General features: G+C 48.5%; 1 protein-coding gene across 5 annotated transcripts in view; it reads left to right on the plus strand.

The window, feature by feature from the left end:
* LOC133353326 (sodium-dependent multivitamin transporter-like) overlaps nt 1-18,650 on the plus strand; it is a 49,070-nt gene that overhangs the window by 24,393 nt on the left and 6,027 nt on the right. For 4 of the 5 annotated variants that reach the window (XM_061569471.1, XM_061569472.1, XM_061569473.1 and 1 more), the window contains exons 9-15: nt 591-679; nt 1,880-1,992; nt 2,802-2,869; nt 6,305-6,391; nt 6,792-7,009; nt 7,800-7,903; nt 13,593-13,708. In XM_061569471.1, coding sequence (XP_061425455.1) covers nt 591-679; nt 1,880-1,992; nt 2,802-2,869; nt 6,305-6,391; nt 6,792-7,009; nt 7,800-7,903; nt 13,593-13,708 — 795 coding nt within the window. The remainder of the gene's footprint in view (nt 1-590; nt 680-1,879; nt 1,993-2,801; nt 2,870-6,304; nt 6,392-6,791; nt 7,010-7,799; nt 7,904-13,592; nt 13,709-18,650) is intronic. The other variant, XR_009756359.1, reaches the window with a different exon arrangement.

Here is an 18,650-nt window from a genome sequence, read left to right on the forward strand (position 1 = left end):
GTGTGCGCAATTTGCTTGCAAAGCAGTATATACACGTATAGCCCTTTGTCAATCCACTACTGGATGAGGGCCTCCCCACGCCATGCGGGTCTAGGGAATTATTCTTCCATCCTTCAGAACAGGTTGGCGAAGGTGGGAGCAAAGATGTTTGAGCACTGGAGTACATTACACCAAAAGGTTTTGCTGCATATCCGTCCGCAGCCCGTAAAACGGCTCCGCCGTAGCCTGTGACACCCGTTACGCATGATAGTCGCCCGTTCGAGTGCTACCCAGGCTCAAACCTGCATAGCTTGCGAGATCTGTCGAGATGAGGCGCACACCGGATGATTTTGTCATCAGCTGCTCCTCGATGGTGACCACAATCGGATTGGCAGGTAATCGATTACTGCAGGAAACAATGAACACACTTGAGACCATCTACCCTCCACTGTACGCAGGTGAACAATAAATGCCTGCTTCGCCGAAATTTACCTGTGATTGGCATGATCCGTGTCTGTTGTACCTGGCCAGTCCTCCCCCATCCCCTCATCACAGATAATGAAGAGTTAACCGAAGTATCTACCGACTGTATTTTTCTGTATGCGTGCAAGCTGGTGCTGTATTTCGTGATGGACGTTCTTCGTGACCTGCCAGGCCTGCCAGGCCTGTTTGTTGCCTGCCTTTTCAGCGCTTCACTCAGGTGTGGATAGAGGCCACGGGAGCCATGGTCGCCCTGCACGGCGAGGCGGGGGTGGGGGGGAGGAGAAGTGATGATGTACTCGCTGGATTCACCAGTTAGCCGCTCCTCACTCGTCGCATTTCAGTCACTCATTGGCCACGTGAATGCAATTGCATGGGCAACAAGCAACCTATTCCTTCGAGAATCAATGCATACAACACATTCTGTGTCTTCACTCCGATTTTTTGTAGGTAACAATAATGAAAGTGTTTCAGCCTAATGTACATATATAATAAAGGTCTTGGAAGCGACTTCTGGAATCCGGTCTTTATTTGTCGTTCGTTCACAACACTCCTATCTTATTCCTTCACGCTGCTGACAGACAGCGTGAGAGGGAGAGAGAGAGATAGACACGCGCGGCCACGTGGCAGCCTGGACCCCGCTCCAGCGTGGCCTCACCCTCCGTTCGTTCCAGATCTGACCACGTGTTGTCCATCTCCACCTCTTTTAATACCTGGGTCACGTGGTACCTTTCCACCAATCCTGGTTAACCTCTATGGAATCTTCTAGACTCCATCGTACGCTCCCAGGACCCGCGCCCCTGACTCATCCCCCCATTGGCTGTGGCTAAAGCCAGCAGATCCAATCCTCTACTTACAGATGTCCCCTTCCCATTACGTCAGGGCCACGCCCCTATAATTCCCCCCATTGGCTATGGGCCAGGACCGGTAGAGCCAATCATCGTAACGAGGTGTGATCCATCAGCAACCCGGATATATCCTCACATTACACATATAGTCGAGTCAAAGTGATTTCCTGCACTCGTTATAATCTAGGTTATAACAGTTGCGCTTTTATGAATTTACTTGCTTCAGTCAATCACTCTTCTGCAATGAAGAAGGGCCATTGCCCAAACGTCACCGATGTTGCATTACATATTAGAACTGAGCATTTAGGTGGTGTTAATCTCCCACTTTTAAGCCTTGTGACAGTGGTGGAGATTCCACATTTCTGTGGTGGGGGAGTGGGGGGAGGGTTGAAATGTACATGCACTTTGCAATGTCCATGTTTGTGCTTTGTCTGGGCCACGCTTCCCCACATTACCCCCGCGAATGGAGAGTTGGCTGTTTCACCTCTCCCTGTCGAGTTGTGGCTTCCGCGGCATTGAGCCAGGATTGTCGCATCTTCACCTCGACTGGGATTTTTCTTCTATGTGTGCAGCACCATCTCGTCAGCCTTCAACTCTCTGGCCACGGTGACCTTGGAGGACCTGGTCCGGCCGTGTGTGCCCGGGCTGTCCGAGCAGAACGCCATGCGGACTTCCAAGGCACTCGGTGAGACTTGGTCCCCTCATCATCTTCCTCGTCAGCCATGATCGATCCACTGCTGGATGAAGGCCCTCCTCAAACTGTCGCCATTCCTCACGGTCCTGCTATGCCACAATCCATCAAGCACCTTGCACACAGATTAATGTCATTGCTTCATCTTTGGAGTGGACGCCCTTTCGAGCGGGTTGCTACCTTATGCTGCCGCTTCATCCTCCGTCTCAACCACCGCCCATCGTCCCTACTCATGATGACGCATCGTGACAAAACCCCCCTGATGTTTCTTAACACTCAATACTATGTCCATAACTTGGGCGTGTTCTCTCCTCGACGTGTTCCTCTTCCTGTCTCTCCGTGTAGTTCTAAGCATATATAAACAAAATTTGTTAAGTCCATCAGCCTATTTGCTTTCCATGTATTGCTGTGGAGCATTATGGGTCAGATTTTATGTAAGTATATTTTCATTTTGTGTCTCCATGTGTATGAGTGTCTTTGTTTTTTGTGTTAGGAGCGTTGGAGTAGTGGTTAGCACAATGCACTATAAACTTGGCGACCCGAGTTTTATTCCCTCTCACAACCAATAACAGTGGCAAATATCTGAACCGATCCCTGGGCCTTCCCTCAAATTGGTACCTAGTGCGATGTGTAAAGATTGCCACTGAGAAGACAAAGGTGGCCAAGCATGGTGCTGGGCACTCACCCCTCATGTGTCATGCCGGCCTTCAGAGGTGCTACTCAAAGCACTTGTTGATGGCTACACGGGAGATCTTTGTCTTCGAGAGTAGCTGTGAGGGGTGTGTGTGTGTCTGTGTGTGTAGCCGTGGCCTACGGGATTCTCTGTCTGGGCTTGGCCTACATTGCGTCTCTCATGGGCTCCGTGCTGCAGGTAACAAGCACGAGGCACAAGCAAACAAAGCAAAGTTTCCTGCGTACACCAGTGCGGTCTTACCAGCGGCGTCACCGGCTGGCTAAGCCAACTTAGCCAGTCAACCTTTGGCGAGCTGGTCCGGAGTTGCTTCTGTCACTAAACTCGTCGCCTACTTCTGAAATATGGCATCGAGTTAATTGCGAGATTTTCTGCTGGGCCTGAAATACACTCCACGTCATCCTCACCCAAGCGCCCACTCGGCTTGTCAACTGCTGGTAATATTACAACGACGGCCTTAGGTACATCGTGGGTCAGGTCGCAGTCGGAGAATGCATTCATCAAATTGACCTGACTAATTATGCCAACAACCCATCATTAATTCTGGTTGCTGTCTAGGCTTCAACTCTGATATACCCATCATATCACATAGACACCCTCTATAATGCAGTTTTTTTTGGGTTAGATCGTGTAAATATAGATGTGTTATTAAACCCGCCACCACCCGACACAGCCAATTAGTAAGGTTTGTCACGTAAACAAAACGTGCCAATTAGTTACTACTTCAGCACACCGGTGTGTTGGAGAGTAAACCTGCAACATTTACAACCTAACCCGAAAAACCTTTGTTTTGGATAATATTGGTCGCAAAAGCCTACATTTTAAATAGACACCCTCATCTGCCACACCGCAGGAAGCAAAGGTTTCCTCCACAAAATTTCCTTTTAATCCTGTCCTTTTAATCATGTCTACACTTCAAGGGCTCAGCATGTCTTCCTCTCCAGTAGTAATTGCTGGTTGTATTCAATTTCCATGTTGACAACCCTCTAGATCTTAATGTATCCACATTTCTGTCTGTTCTGGATATTCTTGGCCTGACTCAATCTATTACATCTCCTACACATTAAAGGAAACATCTTAGATCTGGTTATATAAAAACGTTGAAATTACAATTTCCTCAATCCCCCTGTTATTTACAGTGACCACTACTGTTTTGATTGCACCCTTTGTTCCAAGTGTAGTGGGTTCTACGGAGGCACACACTTGAACTTGGAGGCAACACGTTTATTACACAACCCCAACAGGGTAACTACGTAACGTAACAACGGTTAACTAGACCACGATGGGGTGACTACATAACTGGGTCAGCCAGCCAACGCACTGCCTGACCCACGATGCCGAATGTGACGATTGAGGATCGAAGAGACGTAGCACCGACGGGTTCCATTCCAGCAGACAGCCGCGATTACTCTCGGGACTTCCCTTTTATCCTCCCGAGCGTGGCCGCGCTCCGCCTTCGGCCATGCCCCCTTCTGGATCTTACCAGAAGGTTTTCGACCGAGCATCACGTGTCCCTCAAGTCACCCTTTGGGCCCCCTCGCTACCCTGTCCTGGTCACGTGCCCTCTCGGGTTCACCCAAACTGTCACGTCCTTATTTGACCTCTCTCTGACCGTCATCAGAACCATGCCCCCTAAGGCCCACTTCCATGCCATGCCGACTCTGGTGCCAGACAGAAGCTCAAGACGCACAGTTCCACTCTTGTGACAGTAGCTGGCGCTAAACGCCATAGTCACTCCATTTATGTCACTACACAAGTATTTCTCCTAATCTCACCACCTTTTCTTATCGATATCAAAATAATCTACCCTTCTCTACTCTCTTCACAATCTGGCTAAAGATCCTTGTTTTCTTATTCCTGATGGACCATCCGTTGATCATTATCATAAATAATTTCAGAGGTGGTTAACAAACTTTCGCCTATAAAAACGATCTCTTCAGCTCGATCTTCAGCTCCGTGGTACACAAATCACTCACTTGGGTGAATAAAAAAGCTGGACGTTGCTTAGAGAGTAAATGGAGAAAATGGGGCCTTGAAGTTAAGTTGCAGATTTGGAACCTTAAATCATACCAGAAATTGCTTATCAAAGCTAAAACTGACTTATTCACTTTTCCATCGTGGGGGGAAAAAAATATTCGTTCTAACTCCATCTGTGGATCAATGTGAAAAAAAAATCCTCAAAGTGCTAAACGTTAGATCATCGTATTCATTCCGACCGTGATCTAGCCCTCCCTGCTTGGATCTATCCCTGTTATTTTACAAAAATGACATCACGAACATTATTATAAATAAAAAGATAACACCGTTAGTCTTGATCCGTTGCCTTCTCCTTGAATTGTTCCATGTTCAGCTGTTTTAATTCCAATTATTATAAAAACATTAATTAATGTCTCTGCCCCCTGGTATTTCCATCTGCACTTAAGGTAGCTGCTATCACCTCGGTTCTCAAAATTCCATCACTGAATCCTGATAAGTCTGCAAACTACCACCCTATTTCAAATCTTTCATTGTTATTGAAGGTCATTAAACGTGTCTTATACAATAATTTAATTAACCATATGACCAAGTTCAATCTGGTTTTCGGAAAAATCACTCAACTGAAACTGCTTTAATTCTCATCTAAAATGATCTTCGCTTATCTACTGACTGTGTCTTTTTCTTACTTGGTTCTGTATTTATCATCTGTATTTGACACAACTGATCATTACATTCTCCTCGAGCGCCTTCACACCCACGTTGGATGCTATGATGCCTTTCTAATTTGGTTCTCTTCTTATCTCTGATTGGTTGTATTCCATTTCTCTAAATGGTATCACATCCTCTCACAAGCCACTGCTTTGTGGTGTTCCTCAAGGGTCTATTCTGGGTCCTCTTATATTCACCATAAATAGTCTTTCTTTTGGCAAAGTTATCTCAAGCTTTGGTATACCAATGATACACACATTTTTTGTTTTATGTTTTTATTATATTTCAGTAGGAGCCCAGTGCAGAGCACAAACTGCAATGTACAAAAACTCCGTGGATATAAATCCCGAACGCTGTGCTCCTGAGTTTAGAAGAGGGGGGAGATTGGGCTCACTGCCCCATCGAGTGGGGACCACAAACAGGGTATATGTACTTTTATTTGGGAAGGGAAAAGTGAAGGAAAATAACTTAAGGGAGTAGATAGAGTAGGGGAGGGGGGAGAGGGGAAATTGGGAGGGGGGAAATAGAAAAAGGAAAGGGGGGAGCACTTGGGAAGGAATAACTTACACGCGCTTGGTGAATTTACCAACCTGTCGTAGTCCCTTCGGGCGGTATATTAACTCCTGTCCATCCCTGCCCGACCAGCGTACGAACCTCACATCAGGCATGGCTGAAAGTGTGAAAAAGCGATTCTGAGGCTAAGTACACGGCGACCTGCTCTCCACCGCCCCCCCCCCTCATGGAAACGTGTCGCCAGGGCACTGATGTCATGAACTTTGCCCGTCCCGTCCAAGGCGCCCGATGAACATCCATCTCCAGGGCACCAGCTTAGTGCCGTCTCACATCCCCCTTTGGACTGGAACTGTGTGTGTCTGTGTGTGATGCCGCAACACAGGCCGCTAATGCTCACACCTGTGCGTGGGTGTGCAGGCGGCCATCAGTATTTTTGGGATGCTGGGAGGCCCTCTTCTGGGAGTGTTTTCCCTCGGCCTGTTTTTCCCTCGTGCCAACTCTACTGTGAGTAAACTAATTCTATCACTGTCTATAAATCCTAACAAACTCGTCAGACATCTGCTGTCTCAAAAACTAAACATGCTCATCAATTTAATCTATAGTTTTCTTTAAAGGCAGTGTGGTTTTTGTTAATTGTGGTTATGTACCACTGCCAATGCAGAATCACCAAATAATCTGGTGTCTAAAGATCATTATATGTGTGTATTGTTACTCCGAAACGGGCACCATTGTGTGGGGAAGTCAACATTGGTTGCCCTATGGATATAGACTCAGCCCCTGCCATAGGAAATGGGACATTCCACCACCGGCTCATGGCTGTAAACAACAGATGACAGAAATCCAGTATTAACTCTCCGCCCCTCGCCTCCACTCCTCCTCCGCCGTTTTCTATCCCCCTTTCTAGGGAGCGATTGTGGGGCTGGCGTGTGGGCTCTGCATGGCCCTGTGGATATTCATCGGCAGCTTTCTATCTCGTGCCCGGCTGGCAGGCCGCTCCGTTGAGGCCGCCGTGGGCTGTTTGAATGCCACTCTTTCCCTAGCCAGCACGATGAGTACCCTGCTGCCCATCCCCTCCACCGTGGCCACCCTTCCCTCCACCGTCACTAGCGGCCAGCAAACAGGGTTTGTGCTCCGTGAAGGGAGGGCTGTACCAACTTATCGAGTTTGGTGCAAATGTTACGGCTGTTGCGGTTCAAATGTTTAAGGGAAAATTGCCCAACTGGAACGCTCCGTAATCTCAACGTGAAAGCAATGCCAGGATATCCCAGTTTATGACCGTACTGTTTGCAGTAGCTGCTGCAGCACTGGATTGTGAGTTCCAGAATTGAATTGTGATTTTAGGTGGGAGAATAGAAGTACCATTCAGCAATGGCTATTTCTGCACTGCCCCCTGCTGTCCACAACTTAGTACATCCCATGGCAACCTGTGTCACCCGAGCGTGCATGGCGGTCATCCATCCCAGCACTCTCCATGCATTAACCTGCTCGGCTTTTGAGAGTTGATGTGATCGGACAAATCCTGATGTGGTCAATGGCTTTATGCGAGTGCAGTAATTGCGGTGTTTTGTTGACAATCCCGTTATTGTGAGGGTCATAGACCTCACTTAAGCTCACAGTCCTGGTTCCCTGCATGCTTAGTGAATCACACAGTTGCTGATGAGAACACCTGCCATGGCCAATACTAGTGGCGATATAATATGATCTAGTCCTTTCCCTCCCCCTAGGTCTACCCAGCCTTAAATAAGTACATGGAGTGGTATCATCACTGGGCAGACTAATGCAGCCAGGCGTGGGAGTGGCCACACCACCGCCTCCTTGCGCTGTGCTGGCCGTCATTAGGTGCTCGCTTATAGCACTTGCCCCAACAGCATGTGTAGGCCACACAGGGGATCTTTGTCGTGCGTGTGTGTAGGCTGTCCGGATTGGACTCGTTCTACTCGCTGTCCTACATGTGGTACACGGCGCACAACGCTGCCACGGTGGTGCTGGTCGGAATGCTCGTCAGCCTGCTAACAGGTATACGTGCAGGCAAACGCGTGCATACTCACGAACGCACGCACGCAAGCACGGTATGCTTAATAATGAAAGACATTACTCAGAGAGCCATTGACAAAATGCACCACATCTTGCCAGATTGCAGAAGCTAAGCAGTGTTGAGCCTGGGGAGTGCTTGGATGGGTAATTAACGTGCACAACAGGTTGTTGTAGAGGCTGTGGAGCTATGTAAGTGTAGTGGGTTCGAATTAGGTGCACACACACGCAGCTTGGAGGCAACACTATTTATTAAACGGTAAATAATATAACACTGTACATGAGGTGGTGACCACCTTCCTCAACTCACTAACACTCTGGAACGCGACACAGACTGGACCAGGCAGGCAACAGCCTGCCTGGCCCAGGACGACGACTCGGGACTTGACGACCGATCATGTCTTCACTTCGGAGTACAGTACAACAGCCTTGCTCTGCGTTCACACCACGCTTATATCTGCTTTGGCGTGGCCGGCTCCGCCCAGGCGTGGCTGGCTCTCTCCAGGCCACGCCTCCCTTCCCAGGACACACCTCACTTCCCCCACCTCTGGGAAGGTCCGGATCCCTCCAGCACGTGACCCCCCAGGCACCCCCTTGGGGCCCCCAGCCCTCGTACGGGCCGACACAGTAGTGACCGTTCTATGTCACTACATCACCCCCCCCCCCCTGTATAAACACACAGCCGTCCCCGGCTGTAACACAACTGTGAAACATCGAAAAGGTGTGCCTCCGAACCAGCAACATCAATAAATGACCGGCGACCGATAAGAAATACAATCACGTAATATATACAGAATCGACGAGGGTAAAAGGGAACCGCATAGAAAACGGGGAATTAACAACAAATATACATGAAAACTGGCTAACCCACTTACGCTCCAGCACAGCCCCCCCCCCCCCCCCCCCGTTAGAATCACGCATGCAATGACAGTCACCCGTTAGCACCCCCCCGCCTTTCCGACGTGGCGTCACAACCAGTAGCACGCGTCGGCCATATCGGGGGGGGGGAATTTCCATGTTACCACCCCACCGCCTTTCCGACGCGGCGTCACAACCAGTAGCACACGTCGGCCATATCGGGGGGGGAATTTCCATGTTACCACCCCACCGCCTTTCCGACGCGGCGTCACAACCAGCAGCACGCGTCGGCCATATCGGTGGGATTTTAACCCAGTCTCTCTCCAAGACTCGCATCGCAGCATATAGCTGTACCGACCGAGCTGAGACGACCCATCGTTCACTCGCTGCACAACATGCACCCTAACAACTGAGGGATACAGTCTCAACGTAACAGGACAACTCCACCTGAACCTTACGAATCTCCAGCCCACTGTTTCAACGCGCCTCGGAGGGTCTCAACCTCCGAGCCGTCAGGTCAAGCTGCCAGCCATAGCATGACGGGACCACACTCCCCGAGCCATGTGAGCGCACAGGCCACAAGGCTAGACAAGCCACAGAGTGTCTCGATCTCCGGGCTGTCAGGTCAAGCCGTCAGCCATTGCATGACGGGACCACACTCTCCGAGCCATGTGAGCACACAGCCCACTAGGCTAGACAAGCCACGGAGTGTCTCGATCTCCGGGCTGTCAGGTCAAGCCGTCAGACACAGCATGACAGGACCACACTCTCCGAGCCATGTGAGCGCACAGCCCACTAGGCTAGACAAGCCACGGAGTGTCTCGATCTCCGGGCTGTCAGGTCAAGCCGTCAGCCATTGCATGACGGGACCACACTCTCCGAGCCATGTGAGCACACAGCCCACTAGGCTAGACATGCCACGGAGTGTTTCAATCGCCGGGCTGTCAGGTCAAGTCGTCAGCCATTGCATGACGGGACCACACTCTCCGAGCCATGTGAGCGCACAGCCCACTAGGCTAGACAAGCCACGGAGTGTCTCGATCTCCGGGCTGTCAGGTCAAGCCGTCAGCCATTGCATGACGGGAACACACTCTCCGAGCCATGTGAGCACACAGCCCACTAGGCTAGACATGCCACGGAGTGTTTCAATCTCCGGGCTGTCAGGTCAAGCCGTCAGCCATTGCATGACGGGACCACACTCTCCGAGCCCTGTGAGCGCACAGCCCACTAGGCTAGACATACCACGGAGTGTTTCAATCTCCGGGCTGTCAGGTCAAGCCGTCAGCCATAGCATGATGGGACCACAACGTTCATGTTAGACACGCAACACTCACTGGGCCATCCTGGTCAGGATCTGCGCCCCAAGATAAGTGACAGCCAGCACCACAATTCCAAATCCCTGGCAGCATGTCACCATCGCAATTTAACACCATCACAACACATACAATTTGAATTATGATCCCCCACAGAACTGATCCAATGCCGAACAGGTACGCACAATTTGTGACGATCCCGAATATTCAATGGTCACAACAATACACCTCACATCCCGTATCCGTACACATCATCTCCGAGACTCGCATTGCAGCATGCAGCTGTACCAACCGAGTGGAGAGAGCAACGCAATTTGACGGCAATTAACGGAAACGCACTCCCGATCCATGTAGAACACAAGGAGCATTCCCGCACAAAAGACATCATCTGTGCAACAACGGACAGGAACCAACCAGTGAGTTTGAAACAAACCGAACCTGTCATTTCAAAATCCCCTTCAACATTAACCATGGGACTCAGGGCATTCGAATTTTGAGAGCAAAAAAACTATACACAAACCCCAAGAATCGCCAAATTGATTAATACAGTATATGCAGTATACGAAGTTCGTACAGTCAATCAATTGGCACAATGTTCCATCCAGTCCCCACATGGCAACACACACAATCAATGCTCCAGACAATCCGTACAGAGTAAATAATCACAAGCAAGTACCCAACATTCCATACACTGTTAACAATTCCAAGCAAAGCTCCATACGGTCTGTACCTTGGCAACAATGACGATCAAAGTTTCTTACAGTTACACGTGACAATCACGAGCGAAACTCCATACAGTATACACAATAACAATGGCGATTTCGCAACACAACGATGTAACAACACGAGTCATTAACACGGCAACCTACAGGATATCAAAGGAGCTCGGGACACCCAACAACGAATTAATCATTAACTACACCCTGAAGATAACGATCTCGACGCCGTAATTAACAACAACCATTGTTACAAGCAGACACCCGCACGGACGCCGCGTCAATTTATCACGCACACAACCGGACGAACACACTCCGCAACCCAGCGAGTTAAAAAAAAACACGCGATCGCAACCCGGCGCACGTAAGATGGGTGAAGATATTATTATTTTTCTTGAGGTCGGGTGCTTGTCATGTCACGACTCGCCTGGCAAACTGTGAATAGCGGAGGGCGGCAAGGTGGAGCACTGGGACGGCCCGAAGAATCTTTCATGGTGAACACGGCCTGCTCTTGCGAACCCATCCACCTCTCGCGCTCGAGCAGAAGACTGGAACTCCCCCTCCGCAGGCGTTTCGGCAGCAGGAGCGGCGTTTTGGCGGGAACCGCGCCCCGACCAGCCCTCGAGTTGGCGGGAGCGGTGTTTTTGGCGGGAACCGCGCCCCGACCAGCCCTCGAGTTGGCGGGAGCGGCGTTTTGGCGGGAACCGCGCCCCGACCAGCCCTCGTTGGCGGGAGCGGTGTTTTTGGCGGGAACCGCGCCCCGACCAGCCCTCGAGTTGGCGGGAGCGGCATTTTGGCGGGAACCGCGCCCCGACCAGCCGCCGAAATGGCGGGCCCACCGTGTGGCCTGCATGCCCGGGCCTCCTCCGCCAGCCCCCGCAGCGACGATGGTGTCCTCTCCCCGCGGCTCCGTCGCTCCGTTCCCGATGGCGGCGAAGCAGCAGTGCGATGCCAGTCCCGCCGCTCCGCGTGCAGCGCCATCTCTCTCTCTCTCTGTCACCGGGGCTGCCATCCCCAATGGCTGTCCGAAGGACGGTCGTCACACCGTCCCCGTTGTACGAAGGCTTCCAGATGAGTTTTATATTTGTTTTTCGTGTGCCCATTTTACTTCCCTAGGATAACACCTAGCAATATTTATTTTTCCACAACTTCTGACGCCAAATGTAGTGGGTTCGAATTAGGTGCACACACACACAGCTTGGAGGCAACACTATTTATTAAACGGTAAATAATATAACACTGTACATGAGGTGGTGACCACCTTCCTCAACTCACTAACACTCTGGAACGCGACACAGACTGGACCAGGCAGGCAGTAGCCTGCCTGGCCCAGGACGACGACTCGGGACTTGACGACCGATGATGTCTTCACTTCGGAGTACAGTACAACAGCCTTGCTCTGCGTTCACACCACGCTTATATCTGCTTTGGCGTGGCCGGCTCCACCCAGGCGTGGCTGGCTCTCTCCAGGCCATGCCTCCCTTCCCAGGACATGCCTCACTTCCCAGGACATGCCTCACTTCCCCCACCTCTGGGAAGGTCCGGATCCCTCCAGCACGTGACCCCCCAGGCACCCCTATGGGGCCCCCAGCCCTCGTACGGGCCGACACAGTAGTGACCGTTCTATGTCACTACATAAGTAGAGGACAGTGCAGCACAATACAGTCTTGCACTGCACGTCCAAAGGCCCCCGGCTGCGCAATGTTGAGGACTATTGCCCATAAAGAGTAAAGTTTGGTCATTTCAAACACAGAAAATAGTTGATATATTAGTGTCAGGAATTTTTTTTATATATTTTGATAGGAAATTATGCAAAGATCCCATGATATTGCGATAAAATGACACCAACCTGAGAGGTTCCATGACATGCGATATTTTTTGTTTCTAGATTTTTCCGAAATTAAATCACACCATTTATCTTTTTTTCCCCCAAGAGCTTCAACTAGCCTATCAACGAGAATAACGAGTAGGACTTTTTGTTAACTAATAAATAGGTTTGGCAACAAGCCCAGTGCCAAGTTACAAGTGAATTAATTCACGTAAAGGCAAAATAAAATGCCCAAAAGATCTTGAAATTCCACATTTCAATGTGCGACACAGACCTGGACGTGTGACCAATGCATACAATCACCTGAGCAAATTGTGTGTCCTTATGTTGCCATTTGTGGTAATTCAGTGTGAAGGAAAGGCTTTGCCTGAGGAATTGTATGCAACTGGCCACATGGCTGTGGTGTAAACATTTATGACAATCAGCCAAGATTAATGGAAGTTGGGGAATGTTATCTATGGCTCTAGTGTGACTCTACAAAGCCTGATGTCACATACACGAAGAAAGGATAATTCCTGAGGCATTATTGGTGTCAGACAAGCAATTTTATTGAAGGTTTGTGGTGCAGGAGGCCTGAGCCTAGTCAGTTTGACACAGTCCTTGCTTCATATCCATACAAAATACCGATTTCACCAGTGCCTGTGAGACTTTAATCCCTATTGACTAGTAACAATGCTGTTCCATTTGGGAAGTGTAAGCAAACTAGCACAGGCTCATAAGGGAGTTGGTTAAAGCAGCTTTGGTTCAAGCAAGCCTGACTCTGCTGATGAGACACTGAATGTTGAAACCGATCCAAAGGTTGATTTTGTTGAACCAATGCTGGTGATATTCCACATTTCCAGAAGGCTTTGGGACTGATAGGATGTGTAAGTAAAAAAACGTTTATTTTTTATATCGAGGGACAGACGTGTAAAGGAGGAGGAACAGAGGTGTTGCTGTCTGCTTACGTTTGTGTGCAGCCCCCATGGAGAGCATTGACCCGCGCACTCTGGTGCCAGTGGCTTACACTCTGTGCCGCTGCCTTCCTGCTAGCGCCCGCGCGTGGCTCTGCTGCACCACGTCCAGTGATCATGAGGTGAGCGCATTCCTATGGCCTCATCGCAGAGACTTTTCCGTGCCTCTGACTCGCATTGGCAACTCGCTGCACAAATTCTTCAGATGCTACAAATCAGAATTATTATTACTCTTTAGGTCTTTCAGTAAAGTCACGTAGGTATAAAATAAAATAAATTACGATGTTTCGGGCGCAACACAAGCGTCCGTCATCAGGTGGGAAAGCATGGTCTGCTGCTGAGGCAGACTGTTTGAAAAGGTTTGAAATTGGTGTAGCGCAAGGGTCATAAAAAAGTGGCCGGGGCAAGTGATGTTAATTGAAGAAATTAGCATGATGTTAATGTGGGCATGTGAGTGTGAGAGTGCAATCCAAAGGCATGAGAGTGCAATGCAAAGGACATGTGAGCATGAGAGATCTAAGAGAGAGGCATAGACAGAGAGACACAGAGTCAGAAATAGCAGCTGACATAGGCAGCTAGGATGGAAACATCACAGTCAGTTAAGACTTTACCTGGTTATAACGTCCTTCCAATGATTGCTCAGTTTGTACCCATCCTGCCGATCATTGTTTTACTGCTGTGGGCTCACACGAAATACATTTTTCCATGATGGAGGTACTCTGCAAACCTACCGGCTACCTTCAGAGATTTGTTCATGAAGCCATCTAGAAAAATAAACACAGACACAACTTCAACCGAGAGGATGGGTACAAACTGAGCAATCATTGGAAGGACGTTATTAACCAGGTAAAGTCTTAACTGACTGTGATGTTTCCATCCTACCTGCCTATGTCAGCTGTTATTTCCGACTCTCTGTGTCTCTCTCTCTATGCCTCTCTTAGATCTCTCATGCTCACATGTCCTTTGCATTGCACTCTCATACTCGCATGCCCTTTGGATTGCACCTGATGGGTTGCACTCATGCCTTTGGATTGCACTACTCTTCGATTTTACATTAACATGCTAATCTCTCTCATTAACATAGCCACTTCCGTGCCCTCATCGAGGAGGCCGCTCTCCTATATTACAGTTACATGCTAATTTCTCACATTAATGTAGAAGAGTTACGGACGACTCGGAGACGGAGGTGAAGTTTAAGGGCTTGCACCGGTAGTTTATTAAGGGCTTATGCCAATCAACACGAAGGGTGCAACACTTTCCCAGGGGTTAGGGGTCCTAGGCTGGGTCCACTACTCGGACCTTCCCCACGGTCTGTCCTTTGGCTCAGCTGGCTGTCCGGGCTGCCTCCTCAATGCCGGCCGAGGGCTGATCGAACTTCGGCCAGCCGAGGAGTGCAGTCACTCCTAGCGCTTACGCTGGCCCTTCTACAGACCCTTCTCCTCACCCCTGGTCCTAACACCCACCCTCTTCGTTCCCTGCTCTCCGCAACGACCCCGCTTACGTCACGGCCTCCCGTTTAAGTACCCTTGCGGGACATGATATCATCCCGCTCACAGGCGTGCATGACGCCACCTCCCATGACGTCATTGCCCCTGGAGGCGAGCGTGACGTCATGCCCGCAACTAGTCCTCTACATTAACATCATGCGAATTTCTCACATTAACATAGCCACTTCTGTGCCCTCGTCGAGGAGGCCGCTCTCCTATCTTACAGTTACATGCTAATTTCTAACATTAACATCACTAGCCCCGCCCACTTCTTTATGACTCTTGGGCTACACCCATTTCAAACCTTTTAAAACAGTCTGCCTCAGCAGCAGACAGACGCTTGTGTTGCGTCCGAAACGTGATGATTTATTTTATTTTATACCTACGTGACTTTACCGAAAGAACCAAAGAGTATGGATTCCTGCAGTCACGAAAGCTTCAAATCAAGATATAATTATTATTATTCATTTACCAACATGACCCACCAAACTCGGAGAGAGACTAACTCTTCCCGTCTTTTCTATCTTCTCCCGTTCAGCTCCTTCGCATTGGCCGCTGGCTCCACAAACTCTCAACAGCAGTCCTACGCTAGTGGCAATCATCCTTATCATAAACTGTCTGTTGCTGATTTGTTGTGATATGTATAATACGACTGTGAGTGCCAGGGTTGAACACTAATACGTTTCATTTCCATTTTATACTTTTTAGCTTCTACATCTTATCCTCTCTACAGCTTTTGTACATCCTCCAGATTCGGATAAAAACCACCAGGTATAAAAATAGGGCATTTAACTTCTGCTAATTTGATCTGTTACCCATAACCTACCTAATCATCTAGTCTGCATTTGATCTCATCATATCTGGGAAGCTAAGGAGCGTTCACTCCTAGTTTTTAGAGGAGTGACCGTTATGTGCCAAACAGGTGTCATAGGCCATTGCAGGGCTACCTTATCTGCACCAAAATATATTATTATACCATGCTTCCATGCTTCTGCCTTCAACAATCTACATTGATCAGCGTGGTGAAGTATGGTGAAATAACCCCTAGGACCCACATGGGATCAGTGACATGGCCCAGCGGTTGCGTATTTTGCCGCTTGTTGCAGAGGTGCGCAGTTCCAATTCAGCGGCCACCCTGATTTAACAAGAATACATACTTCTTGGTTCTTTCGGTAAAGTCACGTAGAAGGGAAGTAATAAAATAATAAAAATAAAACATAATAAAATAATTCTCACGACGTTTCGGCCACAACGCAAGCAGCCGTCCTCAGGTGAAGAACATGTCTGTCGATAAGACAGTCTAAATGACATGTCTTAGGCTTGGAGTGTCTATTTAAGCTGTGAGGGAGGAGGAAGAGAGCCTTGACAAAAGAATTTGCATTTGAAGAGGAATTTAGCATATTTATGGGAAATGCAGGAATGCGAATAGTGCTAATTGTGAAATGCGTGGGAGGTGGGCGGGGGGTTTTCAAAGTCATATAATGCCCATGCATTATGCAGGATTAGCAGCATCAAAGGGAGGGGGCAGGGGCAGGGGCAGCACCAACAAAGGGAAGGAATGTGAATAGTATGCAGCAACCAAACAACCACGTAAAAAACTAAAGTATAAACTCAATAGTATCATCAGTATACTAAATATACTCCCCAACAAGCTGAGCCACCAACAGCAAGCAACACATTACAACTCTATGTCGCAAAAAATATAATATGCTTCCAGCTAAACCCTTTTCCGCTACAGCAAACAGGTTTGACCCCGTACCATATGCTGCCATAGACAAACCCAACACCAAACTATACACTGTATTACTATACACCACCTTATACATTGTTATATTACACTGTGTTATTCTACCCACCCTAATGTATATCACACTGCTATATATTCACTATACAATTACGATACTATATATTACTTTGTACATTGTATTAAGCATATAAATGTTATACTATTTGTTATTATATACTGTACCATTGACCACAGGAAATTGATTCTTTGCTCTGCTACTCTCCCATTCTCATATTTCGTTGCTGTCGTAATTAATCGCAGTAACAGTTCTATTTCTGAAGGTCTGAAATCCGTTTTAGCTAAAGGACTAAACTTTGCAGTCACACCTAGACACATACCAGTTAATGATATAATTGCTAGAGTAGATGTAGCTCTCAAGGGCCTGAGTCACATCGCTGCAGACGTAGCAAGATCTGAAATCTCTGCAACCCTCAAAAACGCTAAGATGCCAGCTAGCAACATCAGCAAAGATGAGCGTTTTGAATTAGCTCAATTAAAAAAGAGGGATGATATTGTCATTCTCTCAGCCGACAAAGGCAATGCCACTGTCATCATGGACAAAACAGAATACAACAACAAAATCCAAGAACTACTCAACGATGGCAGCTATACAAAAATAAAAAGAGACCCCACCAACAGCCTCGTCTCTAAAACCAAGCAAATCATTTCTGATTCAACCGCATTAATTGATCAGACCAAACAGTTCTCGTTGAAACCTTCTGCAGCCAGGCCACCAAGATTATACGGCTTGCCAAAGATACATAAAAAAGATACACCTCTTCGTCCCATTGTCTCTACTATCAACTCCCCCACCTATAAATTGGCTCGTTTTTTGTCTGAAATCCTACGGCCTTTCACTGGAAAAACCACCTCTGCGGTACTAAACTCTACTGACCTGGTATCGACAATCAAGGGGATTGCGCTGTCCCCAGACGACCTGCTTGTCAGTTTTGATGTGGTTTCCTTATTCACCAAAGTTCCTGTACCTGACACCATCGCAATCATTGAAGACTTGGTTCATCAAGGACTGAATGCTGGGGTACCCCCCCCTGGTGAGACACTGCTTTACCAATACATACTTCACCTGGAATGGAACTTTCTACAAACAAACTGGGCTCCCCCCTATCTCCGGTTGTAGCCAACATCTTCATGGAGAAATTTGAGACTGACGCCATCCAGACTGCCACTCTACGCCCGACCTTATGGAAGAGGTACGTAGACGACACCTTTGTCATCTGGCCACATGGCAGGCCTGCTCTAGACCAATTTCTCGTCCACATCAATTCCATACACCCAGCCATCAGATTCACCATGGAAGTCGAAAAAGATGGCAAGCTACCCTTTTTGGATGTCCTAATTAAAAGGAGACCAGATGGTTCAATGAGCCACTCTGTCTACAGGAAAGCCACCCATACGGATGCTTACCTAAAACCGGATTCCCACCACCATCCATCTCAGAAGAATTCCCTCATCAAGACTCTATACCATAGATCCCAATGCATTTCCGACCAGGAACACATTGCCAGTGAACTAAAACACGTACGCCAAGCTCTTAAGGCTAATGGTTACTCCGACTACACAATCCGCAAGGCCATCACTCCAACCATCAAGAAGGATCCTGTTGAGGGGCCTTTCAAGACCATCACCTTACCCTACATTGCTGGGGTCACAAAAAAGATCTCCAAAATCTTGATTAAACACAAGATCCAGGTCCGATTCAACACAGTACATAAAATCCGTGATCTGGTCCCGTCTGTAAAAGATGTGGTTCCAGACATACAATACCCTGGC

Source organism: Lethenteron reissneri, chromosome 43 (genome assembly GCF_015708825.2).
Source record: "Lethenteron reissneri isolate LAM-NWPU_2019-01 chromosome 43, ASM1570882v1, whole genome shotgun sequence".
Lineage (NCBI taxonomy): Eukaryota > Metazoa > Chordata > Hyperoartia > Petromyzontiformes > Petromyzontidae > Lethenteron > Lethenteron reissneri.